The sequence below is a fragment of the Notamacropus eugenii genome, chromosome 2 (assembly GCF_028372415.1).
Source record: "Notamacropus eugenii isolate mMacEug1 chromosome 2, mMacEug1.pri_v2, whole genome shotgun sequence".
Taxonomy (NCBI): Eukaryota; Metazoa; Chordata; class Mammalia; order Diprotodontia; family Macropodidae; genus Notamacropus; species Notamacropus eugenii.
The window spans coordinates 480,667,401-480,681,963 of record NC_092873.1 but is presented as its reverse complement, the minus strand read 5'-3'; the positions used below and the strand labels follow the sequence as shown (position 1 = coordinate 480,681,963).

Sequence of the window (14,563 nt, the reverse complement as noted above, 5' to 3'; positions counted from 1 at the left end):
CTAAGGCCTGATGTGCCCTTCTGTTCCACTCTTTTGGGTCTGGACCTGAGAACAAGATGGGTGAGTTTCACTCTGTCCTCCTAGGATTCATTTATTCAGTCTACTTTGTTCACTGCACTGTGACCTCAAGATGCTTAAAATTTAGTCAGATTAATGGCAAGAAGATGTAGCTGGAAAGGGCATGGGACTTGAAGTCAGGAGTACTAGGTTTTAAATTTTACCTGACATTTACTAACATCTTAACACAGAGCTGCCAAGTGATGTCATCTTCATGCAGATTCTGTGTTCTCATCTTTCTGATGGAGAAAGTGTATCTGTTTTATAGCGTTGTTATGAGGAAAAGGACTTTAGGAACATTCAGGTGTTATGAAAAAGTGTAATTTGTTTGTTGTAGTTCTATTTGACATTCTTGGTAAATCTGGACAGGTCATAATTCCTTTTTTAAAATGAATGTTATTAATATTTTTTTTGTTTTTATATTACCTTTGTCATCCATTGTATTCCTAGAACAATCCCTGGAACAAAGAATAGAGGGGAAAAGACAATTCAGGAGAACTAACCAAGTTGCTACACACTCAAAATTCAAGGACAGCCTTACCCCCTCTCCCCCTCCCTATCCCATCCTCCACTTGCAGAGGAATTGGGACAGGAAGTCTTTTGATGTATCAATTTCTTGTTTTATTTTATTTTGTAATTAACAAGCATTTACTTTCTCTCCCCACCTCACCTCCCCCTATCCCAGACATTCCTTAATTTTCCTCCTTTGTCAAGTATATTTGTGAATGCTGGAGTGTCAAAAAGGGCCTCCTTTGAGCAAAGCTCTTGGTTTGTGACAAGAAGTGACAAGTTGAAACTGCCTGTGATGGAGTTGTTATGAGGACAGAATGGGAAAGTTGGGAATAATGAGTTTGTAACTGACATTTGGTACTTGGAATTCTGGGAAGAGCACCGAGCGGATTTATTGAGGATGGATGGGATAGACTGGAGGTTTGTTAGAGAGGATGGGGGGGAGTGGGACAGGACAGGATGGGGGAGAGGAAAAGCTGGTTTCTCTCCACTCCTTGCCTGACTTTGACATGCAAGCAGGAGCAGCTCATGACCTTTCTAAACTTACTCAGATCAGATCCTAGTAGAACAGATTCCAGGTGACTGACCAGGGTCTTTTTTGTTATTGTAAAATATGAAAAAATGTTGCGTAAACAAAATAGGGTGCTCGGTCAGTCTTGGTGGTCCTTTGTATTATACAGGGATTTTCTTGGTTGTAAGACATCAGATGCAACTTAATGTTCCCCAGATTGCAGCTGGCCTGTTCTTTGAGCAGTCTGATGGACCCTGTGTGACACAGCCCAGAGCGCCTCAAAGTGGGGAGGGAGGCATTGGCTAGTGCAGCATTTTCTTGACTGTTGTTTTTCCTTCTCTTGTAGTGTTAAGGGACATCAGCGAAAGAGGGAGGGACCTGGAACAGATCTTATCTCAGTACATTACGTTCGTCAAACCTGCCTTTGAGGAATTCTGCTTGCCAGTAAGTTCCCTCCCTTCTCTAATTTACAAATTACAATTTAATAATGCAGACAAAGCTTACTCAAATTGATATAGCTCTGGTTTCTCTGAAACTAACTTCCCTCTCTTCCTCTGCTTTATAGATGCTTCCCTTCTTGAGGCCCAAAGAAAGACCCCCTCAACCAGTTGCTTGCCTGGCAAAGCTAAATGTCCCCACCCCAAGAGGCATTCTGGGAGTAGTTCTGTCTTACATCCCTTTGGCATGGGATCTGGTATTCTTCTTGCTGCCAGATCTCAGGTCAGCTACCAGATACTCAGCAGCCTCTATTCACTCAGCTGATTCACCCAGCATGATAATTTTATCAAGCTCCATGGTTTCGTATCGGTCTGCAGTGTTGGGGAGGGTGGGAAACTTGTACACCACAAGATCTGTCCCCCTAATGAAGTTCCCACAGGTTTTTACCTCTTAAGGTTTTTCTTTGCTTCTGACTTTGTTCTGAAACAGCTGGTTTAAATTTGGGAGGGAGACATAAAATAAGCTTTGTGCTGTGAGACTTCTCTCAGATGTCCTCACTTCCTTCTTTGGCACAGAGCCGCTGGCTATTTCTGTGGCAGTTGTCCTGTGAAGTGGCTCTGGAGCCTTAAGGAGAAGCCCAGCCCTGAGGTGCACTCATCTTCCCTGAGACATGAGGGAAGGAGACAGGAAGAGACAGAGGGAAATGATCTGGAAAGAGAATCATGCAATGTAGGGATTTCCTCTCTTTCATCCCAATCACGCTGTTGGCCCTTGGGAAAATTTAATGATTTCCTCCTCACCATTCTGGCTCCATTTTATTCAAACCGTTATGAGACGGGAGTTTGGCCTGGCTCCTGAGGGACGTCTGTCGGAAACTCGTGGATAGACGTGCTTCTTTCTGAAGGGTGACGAGGCTGTTTGGTCTGTGGAGCCAAGAACTGTGATTGTTGTGTTTATCCCTTTAGAAAACGAAGGGCAAAGTTTTCATCTTCACTCCTACTTCCCTTCCATAAACTTGGTTAGAAAAATGTCTTCCTGTCTTCAAGTCTGATTAAAGAGATACTATTTAACTTGTAGAAAATTATCAGAGCCAGTTCTAATTTCAGGTAGCCAGCCCCAGATCCAGAAATAGGGGAATTCTTAAGGATTCAATTAGGGCAGCAGGTGCCCTGGTCCTTTTGGGGATCAGGTCAGGTGGTGATAGGCAGAGAGCACCAGGTAGGCCTTGGGAGCAGAGAAACAATGAAACTTCACAGTGGCAACCCTCTGCCATTCTGTCTCTAATAATAGAGATAGCTCAGTGGCTAGAGCTCTAGGCCTGCAGTCAGGAAGACTTGAATTCAAATCTTGCTTCAGGTACTTATTAGTTGTATGACTGTAGGTAAGGCACATCTCTCTCTGTTTCAGTTTCCTCAACAGTATAGAGGGCTAATAATACCACCTACCTCCCAGGGTTGTTGGAAGGATTAAATGAGATAATATTTAAAAGCAATTCAGTGCATGGCACATAGTAGGTGCTTAACAAAAGCTTGTTCCCTTCTCCCTCTCTGTAAGTCTACCATGTTTCTGAATGTAAGCATAGGTAACTCTGGGTAATTTTGTTTTCTTTGTGATTTTTTTTTTTTTGCCCAGCACATTGGTGAAAATTAGAATTTGGGGAAGTCTGTTTCTCCAGCCACCGAACTCATTCCTCCCTCTCATCTAGCTATTAGGAAAGCCAACACATTCCACTGTAAGCCAGGAACTGAGATGGAATGTCTCTTCAGTTTGGTTCAGGATTGGCTGGGGAATATTTTTATGGAATGCTGTTCTGATGCAGCAGTCTTAGAAGTTTATCTTAGACCTTTTAGGATTTTTACTTCAAGTTATTTCTCATTGTGCTCATACATCCCATTCTCCGTTCTTGTTCAAACTTCCAACTCATAGTCAACCAGTAGATATCTATCCCTTATTATATACAAAAAAGTACATATATACTAAAAGGTGTAGAATTCCGTTTCTCAAGAACGTAGAGCACAGTCTGTCTAGGGACTGTGTTTGTTTCAGTGGATCCATGTTATATTGAGTTAAACCACATACAGAAAGAACATTTTGCTTAGTTTTGGAACTCAGGTAAAACAGAATTAAATACTTAGTTTTACAGTTCAGAAAATTAGTGCAATTTGTTCTTTAACTTTTTGTTCCTCATTGAATTAAGTTCCTGTTGTGAGTCTGAGCAGAAAGTAATTAGGAAAAATATCTCCTACTGGAATAATTGTTATGTAGTCTTTGGCACAACTGGAAGAGCTTTGGGGGCAGATAGAAGCCCCAAATCACTTCTATTTAGCTTTAGAATGTACTTTGGAGTTTCCGGGTGAAGCCAATGTTTCATATTCACAGCCCTCATTCATTTGGTGCCTCCCTTTCTATAGTTCTCCGTTTCTTGCCTTAGGAGGAGAATAAACTGTAATCTGAGTTTTCTTCTTGAATCATCTGTGTGAAGTATTAAGCAGAATGGCTCCCTCCCTGCTTGTTTGTCCAGTTTTTCTACTGGACACATCTTATACTTTTCCTTTTTTGCAATAAATCATATCTGGTGAGCAGGTAATAAACTGTTTCCCTTTCTAAGCTAAATTCTAATGTGCATAGCAAGTGAATATGTAGAAAGTGTTACATGGCAGTAATGAATTTAAGGAGAGGAATTGATTGGGCAAAATGAGCTTGAGATCAAGACTAGATCATTTGAGTACAGGTCATTGAAAACTGACTTTTTTTACATTTAATTTTTATTTTTCTCAAGTACATGTAAACAAAATTTTGACATTCATTTTCAAAAAAAAAAACAACCTGAGTTCCATAGTCTTTCTTTCCTTCTCTCTTCTCCCTAAAATTGGCTTAAAAAACAAAAGCAGTCATTTATATTGTCTATACAGCTATCCCATTGCTTGGGATAGCCACATAATATCAGATATAATTCTTGGTTTTTTGTGTTCAGCCAATGCATATTTCTAAATTATTTCCAATCTTTTCCCAATCAATTATGTTTCTACCAACCAGGGCTTGTGTTTAATTTTTGGAGAAATCTTTACCATAAACTTTTAAGATAGATCATACACACAACTTGTGAACTGTTGTAACAGTGACCTTTCATAGTACCATCAATGAAATGAGAGAGAAGCCACTCAGTCTGTTGTTCAGGATGCAAATTACATAGACAGTGAATTGAAACTAGCATGTAAAACGGAGGTGTCTTTACTCCCCTAAGCATCAATCTGTTTACAGTCCCATTCATAATGTGTTTCTCATGGAAACAATCCATGTGACTGGCCAGAGTTTGCCTATATAAAGCTCCTGGTTCTAAACTGTAGAATTCTTAGTAAGTACCACAAAGGAAGTATTGCATAAGAATTTATTAAGAGTACCATAGGTTGTTAAGCCGAAAGGGATCACCTAAGCCCTCATTTGAGAGATACAGAAACTGAGGCCCCTAGGAGTTAAAGAATGCAATTGCTCCAATTTATACAGGTATCTAAAGACAAGATCAGATTATAACTGAGGTTCTCAGCCTACAAAGTCCCAGCGGAGCACCTTCTCTCATTCCATGCTGTAGGAATAAGGCATGTTTCAGAAGGTCCAACTTCTCTTGTGAAGCTAATTCTTAAAAAATCTTTTTTACAGACCAAGAAATATGCTGATGTGATTATTCCCAGAGGTGTGGATAATATAGGTGAGTCCTGGAGGGATGTGGTGACGGTGAGGGGAAGAACAAGACAGGGAAGGAGAAATGGAGTGAGGAGAGGGAAGAGGAGGATGACTTTGGACTGTGTTCTGAGCCCCCTTGTCTCTTCCTGGGCCTCCTAATATTTTGTACCTCTCTGCTCCTACAGTGGCCATTAACCTCATCGTGCAGCACATCCAAGACATCCTGAATGGAGGACTTAGCAAGCGTCAGACCAACAACTGCCTCAACGGCTACACCCCCTCCCGTAAGAGGCAGGCGTCGGAGTCCAGCAGCCGGCCACACTGACCTCCTCTGCCCCTGAACCCCACCCCTTATTCACCCAGGAAACAGAGGAGGAAGGGCGAGGTGGCACCACTGATCTGTGTATATAGTGTTTCCAGTGACATGACTGTATGTAAGAAAACACCCGTGAAGATGAAATGCCTTTGATTTTTGTACTTTGGAATGGGCAGGGTGAAATGGAAGATGAGCTGAGTTTAAGCGATAAACTGTGCCAGGAACTACCGGTGATGCTGAATGACAAGTCCATCGTGTAACCAGTTATAAATATATACATATATATATAAAAATCTATTTTTGTGTAAATGTAGAATAATGTAAAGCTGTTTGCCGTGAGTATTTTCCAAGGGGGTATTGTGAGAGCTTGTGCTTGTATTTTCCAGGTAGGTGCTTTTGCCCCAACAGAGGGAGTTTGTTTCTTACATCCAGGTAGGATACATCAGTAGGTCAAGCATCTGTCAAGGAGGAGTGATGCAGGGGGAAGAACAGCTGATAAACTGTCTTGAGTGCCAGTGGATTTCTAGAAGGATTAGCTTCTGACATTCCTCCCTGTCCCTGCTGTGCTGCTCTCTTCTGACAGATGCTGTCTTCTGGGGCTGGTCCTTAAGGATATGAGAAGGGAGGGGAACTCTGTCTTTGTTTTAGTGGGAATGAGGGAAGGTCCCAAAATCATACTCAGGGAAGGAAGTGCCCTGCAGAAGAGAGTAGGTCTTGAATGTTTTCTCTGCCCCCTCCTTTCCCCACATCCAGTTAGTCTGTATATCCCTTTCTTTTTTCTTTCTTAATCTTCTCAGAGAGTCCAAGAGTGCCTCTGGTTCCTACCAGAGTGAGTAGGAATTTTTTGAGATTGATGTCACCACAGAAACAGAGCAAGAGAGTTTGCTAGTGGTCTAGGGACCTCTCGAGATACTGGCTTTAGATGGTACCTGGAAAGGCTTGAGTGATCTGCATTTGGGATTTCCCCTGCCCTGTTGTTATACAGCAGCTGAAGGGTCTGCGCTTCTGTGTATTTCCTTTCTGACCAGTGGCTCTGACTCTCAGACCCTGCCACGTGGCCAATTATCTCAGTGATAGGAGAGCCAGTGCAAAATGCTTAAGCTATGCCTTCCCTCTGACAAAGGGGTAGCTTTGTTTCCTTCACTCTCCCCTCCTCAAAAAAAAAAAACACAAACAAGAGGACACATGCACTTTCAGTAGGATGAGCTCCATCCGTCTCCCATCAATGATTTTTATTTCCAATGTGACAACCAGGATAAAATTGCTGTTACCACAGAGAAGGAAACAGCTCCATCCTGTGCCTTAGAGGTGCTAGAAGGAGGGGATTGTGAATTTTCATCTTTAATAACTGGAACTTCATCTCAATTACAGGGAGGTAAACCCCAGCCAGGCCCCTGGTGATGCCTTTTTTCCTGGGATAAATTCCTAGCTGACTTCTTGGGGGGAGAAATCAGAACTACTGGAGTCATGAGATGTGATTTTAAAGTAACATGACTGATTTAATTTTATTTTGTTTTTTATACACTTGCCAGATCGTCTTTATTCAAAATTTGTGTGATTCTTCTAAGTAAATCACCTGAGGGATGGGGGGGTGGACAAGGACAGGGGGCCGACAGCCTATTCAAGCATTTTGGGAACTCTGCAAGTGGCCTTCAAAGTCTAGTTTGAGTCACAAAACCAAACCACTCTCATCACTTGGCCACAACTTGTCTTTTAACTCCAGATGGCATCATCTGGCTCAGTCTACCCCTTCACATTCACAGACTTGGCTCCAAGGGACTTGGATGCTTCTCAACTGAATTTACCCCCAAGGACAGAACTTTGCCAGCCCTCAAATGGTGCCACCTTTTAAAAACAAACACACATTTCTCTGCACAGAGAAGGGCTCTCTGAAGGCTGTTCAAGAGAGAGGAGTTCCCAGAATGTTTTAAACCATGGAAGTGTCATTGATTCATTGTATCACCCTCTTGAGGTGTCCCCTTTGAGGGAGAATGACAATGCTTTTGTGTGTGGAGGTTTTGGAATCTTTTTCTTAGGATTCACATTCCTTTGTAGTCACAGCTCAGAGAGTTCTGAGGCATGGGGAGGGGGGAGGATAAGACAAGGCCAGGAGCCTCAGGACAGGTGGGGCCTCAGCCCCAGGGGGGGCAGTCTCTTCCCAAGGGAAGTGTGTCTCAGAGAGTTTTTGCCTTGCAGCGGGTAATTTACTTGAAGCTCCCAGGTGCCAAACCATTTAGTGCCTTGGCTACCTATCCCACTGCCTTGTAAGACAGATTCTTCTGTTGTCTCTGACCTTTCTACTTAGTTGCTTCTTCATCTACATGTGGTATTGGGACCAAGGCCATCCCCTGAGCAGGTTCTCTTCCCTACATAACCACCCCCCTCTTCCCCCAGTCCCTCTCTCCTCTGCTGCTCTACCCTCTGGCATTTTCCGGTCACAATCGTTAACAGGCTCAGCGGACAGGCAAAGGAGACTGGATGGTTTTTCCTAGAGTTTGGCAGGATCCAAAGAGGACCTCCCCAAAACTGTAGCGCAGAGCAGAGATTGCCATATTGGAAGAAAGGAAGAAGTTCAGGGGTATGATCCAGGTCCCGGAATGCCCCAGGCAGGGTGCCATCATCTACAGGCATGGCACATTCTTTCATTGAGCTTCTCTTGTCCTCATATGCCCCTGTGCAGACATTCGGATGCAGACAAAGATGAGCACAATGGAGGCTTCTTCAGACCACCAGAAGGTGCTAAGTTTCTGCCTTGAAACTCAGGACCTGCAGCCTTGTAACTGGGATGATCTCATGTGATGACAGTCTGGCTTCACTCTAACTCCTGAACCAGAGAACTCCTGCCTCCTCCATTCTTCATATCCCACTTAATCCAAGGAAAGATGAATTGTGGGGTAAGGGTTCTGGGAGAACTAGTGAATGCTATTGGGAATGTAGTTGGTCCAGCCCAGACTGTGGGCCAGGAGAGGTAAAAGTGGCAGATGTGACAAAGCCCTCCCAAGAGTTCACTATAGCCACATATTCTCTAGTGGGGGTGGTTAATCATGGGGAGCATGTGTTTCTGCCCCCATTGGATTCTAGGTCAGACAGTTGCCTGAAGAATTCAGAACTTCCTTATTGGATCAAATGTGGTACAAGAGCCTCTTACGGGGATGAGTGGGTTAATCTTATAGGATTTATGGTCCTGGGTTTGGATGGGAAATTAAAATTCCTTAAGTCCAGTCAGTGTTACAATTAAATAAGTGACGACCTTTTGGTGTGGTCTCTTGGAACTCTCTTGGCCTGGCAGCAAAGACCTCAGTTAATGAGAGGTTAGGAGCACGTGTTCTTGTGTGACCTACAGCCCCTCACCTTACCTTCTGCACATCAAATATTCCAATCCCCAAAGTGGATTAGATAAATTTTAGCCCACAAAGACTAAACTGAGTCCATCAAGATTGTACCTCTTTATAGAAAGGACAAATTGGATGCTTGCCACTCTCTACTTGGCCCTTATAAAATTTTTCTTTGGGCCTAGTAGGCAAAGCATGCTTTATTAACTGGAGTGGTGGTAGTGAGCAGGTTCTAGGCAGGAGAGAAAGCTGTGAAAGTGAATTGAGAACATGAAGCTCCCTTTACCCATCAGTGGGGGTCACTCTGTATCAGGCAAATGGTTAAAAATGTGCCCTTGCTAATTCAAGATCTCTCTCTGCCTTTGTGTATATGATAGGAAGAGGCAGTAGCTGCCAGTATTGCCTCCAAATTAGGGTTGGGTTGATGGTGAGGGGTTAGATTTTTTTTTTTGTTTTAAGTTTATACATTTGCCTTTTCTGTTTTGTTTTAGTGATGAAATACTCTTGCCTATGCGTATTCTGTCCTTCCCTGGAAATAAAAATGGAACCAAAAGGTTGCAGCCTTTTCCTTTGCCTTTATATTTTTTTGGGTTCAGAAAAGCAGTTTTTAGCCTGGTGTGAGGGTGACCTTAGCAAGCCTCTGTAGAGACGTGCTGTAAGGTCTACAGGAACTTCTGGAGTCTAAGCTCTTCTAGAGAAGGAAGACGTGTCCTCTGCCTTCTGAACACCACAGGTTTGTAAAGAGCTTTCACAGATAACTCCTTTGATTCTCATGATAACCCTTTGAGGTGGGCAGGGCATGGTGTGTCCCCTTAACCAAAGAGCAGTCTGAGGCCCAAAGAGATTAAGGGACCTTTTCACGTCCACCTGCCTGCTTACTGGGAAGAAGCCAGTTCCTCCTGCTCTTGTCCTAGTGTGTTCTTTGTCACATCTAATCCAACCTAGCCTCTGTGAATTGGTTGCTTTGCCTATGATTCTCAACCCTTACCTCAAGCTTGAGCCTCTGCCAGAAGCACAGGAATCATTTTTCCTACCTGAGATAATTCTTCAGAGGTAATTTCTAGTGTTCCTACTCTGGCCTTATGGGCAAGAGGTGAGAAGACATTGGGTTGTCCAGGTGCTAGTTTAATCAAACATAAGGAGTCAGGGCAACTTAAAGAGAGAAGCTCTAGAAAATGATTATTTCAATAGTTTCTTTTGTAATTCAGCATTGAAAAACAGGTTTCTAAGTAGAGGTCCATAGGCTTCACCAGTCTGCTGAGGGAGGCCATGATCCCAAAAGGCAAGAACCCCTGTATTAAAGGGGATAGTGAAAAGGAAGAGGCTCAGCTTGTGGTGCTGGGTCTCTGCGGTACTCACTCAGTGTGAACCCAGCCATGAACTTCAAACCATTAAGAACCACGCTAGTTTTATGAACTTTGGATTCCACTGGAATATTTATATATATGTGTGTATGTATCTATATATCTGTATGAATGTTTATATATACTTACATATTCATACACACAAGTACAAGTTAAAAATTTGAAACCCTAAGTGAAATGAATTAGTTTGCACAGGATCCAGATATTGGAGGCATTGTGAGGTAGTTTAAAAAAAAAAAATGCTAGCTTGTAGTCCCAATCCTGGCATCATCTTTCCGTGTAAGCTTAGGTAAATCACTTGACTTTCCTGGGCCCTAGTTTTCCCATCTATAATCCATTAAGGGGAGTTACACCTCTAAAACTGAATTAATTCAAAAAACTAAGTGCCTACTATATGCAATCCACTATGCCAAGTGCTGGGGATTCAAAGTTAAAATAGACTTTTAGTAGGTGCTTGTGCTGGGCTAACCAGTGGACATTGAAGGAAAGGCAAAAGCAGTCCTTGCCTTCCAGAAGTTTAAGGTGTAAGGGGTGGGATGATATAAATAGATATGAAATAGAGACACGCACGCACACACACACACGCATACACGCACACACTGGATGAACAATAAAGAGAGGAAGGCTCTAGCACCTGGGATGGACCCAAAAAGAACTTGTGTAAGGTGGGGCTAGACGACAGAACAGCTAGTGCAAATAGAGATGGCAGATACCATGAACAGTAAAGAGACCAATATGGCAGACTCAGAAAATGCCTCGATGAAAGATGGCAAAAGCTGTACAAAGACTAGAAAGGCAGAGATGGGCCAGCATATCAAAAATTTTAAATGTCAAGCAGAGGGTTTTATATTTGACTCGAGGCAATATGGAGTCACTTGGAGCTTATTGAGTAAGGGGTGACTTAGTTGGGACCAATAATTTGAGACTCAACTGGCATGTTTGTGGAAGATAGATTGGAGTCGGGAGAGATGGGGAAGGGATTTGGCTTTGAATCCCAAACTGGTATAATTTATGTGACCTTGGACAAATCACTGTGTTTCTGGACATCAGTGTTATTCTTTGTAAAAACGAAGGAATTTAATGAGATTGACTCCAAGGGCCCTTGGGACTCTAAATCAAATTCTTACTATGATCTTGTGTATTAAGTATTTGAAATAGCAAAAGCCAGAACACTAAAGTATCTGAAATGAAGTGATTTTTCAAAAAAACTCACAAAATAACAACAAAAGACTTTATTTGTTAAGTTTGTGTGGATCTACATGTCATACCTAGATTACGTAGGGGCTCCATGTTCTGCTGTGTTTCTGCTTAGTGGCAGGGTTGTTCTGAGGATCAAACATATATATAATATAATATATATATATATTAGGTCCTTAGCACAGTGCCAGGTATATTCTAAACACTATATAAAGACTTAGTCCCATCCCCCTTCTGCCCTAGTGCTTTCTACACCCCTATTAAATTCTCATGCAATCCTGTGCCAGTGCCAATATTTGTGTTCAGGATTCCACATTATCACTGCTGCGAGCGCTTTTGCTGAGCTTTCTGTAATGCCTTTAGGTTCCTACATGTAACCAAATCATATTTAATGGGGACAAGAGTCATGGACCATCAGTGGTTGCAATGTATGGTGGAGTTTAGCCTATCCCAGTAATGAAGGTGATGGTGTAAGAATCCTCTCCTTGGCTAACTTTTTAACAAGTGTGCCCCACCTAGTGGCCACATTCTCCTAGCTACCTGACAGCTGCTCTTTGCTTTCACATGGTTGTTCACCATAGCTTCCAGGTATCTCCAGAGACTTCTGTATATTCTCCCTTTTGTTTCCAGAATAGTGTGCCCTTCCCTTCCAGCACCAAAGAGGAAAACTTAATTCTGTTTTACACCCTGGGTGTGTTATAGAATTCTAGAATTAGAAAGGATGACCTAACGAGACTGTCCAACCTCCTTTATTTTATAGAAGAATTAAATGAGCTATGTCAGTTACACAGCAAGTAAGAATGGTCAGGGCTTGAATCCAGGTCCAGCTCCTGGCATGTACACTATGCATTGTACCATGTTGCCAAAATGCCCACTGTAAACATACTACTTTGAGCCTGATTTTTTTTTCTTTTTTTGTTATTTAAAATCTATCTAAATTGCGTTTCCCTTTAGCCTACAGAGTACACTGAGTCATGGATGCTGGCAAGAGGCCACTCACTTTCAGAATCCCAGGATTTCTGTTGAACCACAAACCTTCTGCTCATTTAATCCAATCCCTTCATTTTTCAAATAAGGAAATCCCAGGTCAGATGGTTTGCCAGGGCCAGGACTGGGACTAGAATCCGGGTCTTGTGACATTCAGTCTAGCATCTGATTGGCCGCAACAGGATGCCTTACTGATAACCTAGCCCTCTTTGTGTGACTCATGTTCCTTGGTTAAATTGGCAGCCCCTTTCTTCCCCTCTTTCTTGCCCAGTGTTTCTCCAAACATGACCCAGTGGCAGCAGGTGTAGTAGCCCTAATTAGGCAGAATCTTAGGCTCAGGGGTTCTTGGAATTTCTTGGGCTTGAGAGTTCTCTGAACATGCAGCTTAAGGAAGGACATATGAAAAGGGACCTTTGGCTATGTTAGGTACTCAGAGAAGGGCATTTTTATAAAATCTCATGTTTATATAGCCATTTAAGGTTTACAAAGCTCTTTCACTGTTTTTTACTTTTAGCCATATCCTCATTTAATAAATGCCTGATGATTTAAGTTGACTTCACAATAACCTTCTAAAGTGGTAGGTAGTGCAAACATTAAGTCCATTTTACAGTGGAGAGAGGTGAGACTCAGAGAGGCTAGGTGACTTTCTCAGTCACACCCAGCCATCTTAGTGACTGGGGCCTGAACTGAGATACTCTTGGAGATGACACTGTGTCTTTTTATTTTTTCAGTGTGCTTTGGGTCATTGGTATTTACTGAGGACTGTGAAGTGATCCTGTGTTCCCATTCTTGTGAATTTTAATAGCTTTGAACCTTAGCTGCATGGAACAATATGGTTTCATGTTTTAATTGAAATGTATGGAGAGAACATAGCACATGTGTGTGGCTCCTCCTAGGGAGTCTGGAGCAGATGGAGGAGGCATGAGAGCTGAAATTTCCCTTCTTCTGGGATGCTTTGCTTGCCAAGGTTGTAGCCCCTAACTCAGATCTGAAGGACATAATCAGGTAGAGAGAGCTCCTCATTTACTTGAGATTAGCCCAAAGATCTTTAATCTTGGGTCAGTATCTTGTTGGATAGTCATGCCAAAGGGAGTTGGGAATCTTTGGCTAGGAGTTCATCTCCTGTAACTCTTGAAACTCATTTTGCTTAGAAAAGGTTTTTGGAAATAACCTCACACTGAGCAGAATTTCGAGGTCTTTGCTGAAGAACACTTTGGGACCCTTTTCTTTCCCCATCTTCACTGAGTGGAATCTTCCTGATCCCTTGGTGAGGAAAGGGGAATAGGGACTGTGGGGAGAATTGTGGCACAGTGGATAGAGTGCTGGGTGCTGGACTCAGAGTCCTGAGTTCAAATCCATCCTTAGATTCTTAACTAGCTGTGTAATCCTGAACAAGTCATTTTACTTCTCTTACTCTCAGTTTCCTCATCTGTAAAATGGGGATAATAGCACCTACCTCACAGGGTTGTTGTGTGGATCAAATAAAATAACATGTGAAGTCCTTTGCAAACTTTAAATGCTCGTTGTGTGACTCCAAATGGCCTGGTCCCCTAAAGATTCTGATGCCGAGGAGTCACTGCCCTCTTTTCCTCTAGTGCCATTTACAGTTCATCAAAAAGGACCAGTTGGGAGCCAATCAGTGTGACTGTGTTGAGGAAGCACACACCTGTTTTCTATTTTGACAGGTTTGGGGCCAATCAGGATAAGAGGTACATGTTGGTTATTTGTGTGTGACATTTCTTCCTACTAGATTGTGAGCCCTGTGCAGGGCAGGGCTTGTGTTTTCTCTAAACTATGTTATCTCCTTCAGCACCTAATACAGTGCTTTGCACACAGTAGGTGCCTAATAAACCTTTGTTGAATGGAATCAAATTGTGTTGGAATCTTTCCGGATCCAGCTGCCCAGACTGAGCCCTTTGCACATTCTTCCATACCTGTCCCAGCTGGGCTGGGGGAGGATGGGAAGGACAGTGTTAGGCACATACATCCCCTTATGCTAGCGCTGTGTGCAGGAGTCTGAGGAGAGTCCTGACTTTGGTCTTTTGGCTTTCTTGTCTGAGGGAGTATGAAGAGGTTCTTAGCAGGACCACTAGAGCAAGTGAGAGGGGTAGGGAGCTGGCAAATGTGGCTGGGATGGGGGAAAAACACCACTCAGCTGGGGGGAAGAATC

At 42.8% G+C, this 14,563-nt stretch overlaps 1 protein-coding gene across 3 annotated transcripts in view; it reads left to right on the top strand.

Annotated features, from left to right (window-relative positions):
• Window positions 1-9,398, top strand: part of UCK2 (uridine-cytidine kinase 2) — an 84,633-nt gene extending 75,235 nt beyond the window's left edge. For 2 of the 3 annotated variants that reach the window (XM_072648758.1, XM_072648759.1), the window contains exons 5-7: window positions 1,425-1,522; window positions 5,174-5,222; window positions 5,383-9,398. In XM_072648758.1, coding sequence (XP_072504859.1) covers window positions 1,425-1,522; window positions 5,174-5,222; window positions 5,383-5,522 — 287 coding nt within the window. In that variant the 3' untranslated portion in view covers window positions 5,523-9,398. The remainder of the gene's footprint in view (window positions 1-1,424; window positions 1,523-5,173; window positions 5,223-5,382) is intronic. The other variant, XR_011975678.1, reaches the window with a different exon arrangement.
• Window positions 9,399-14,563: the final 5,165 nt, after the last annotated feature.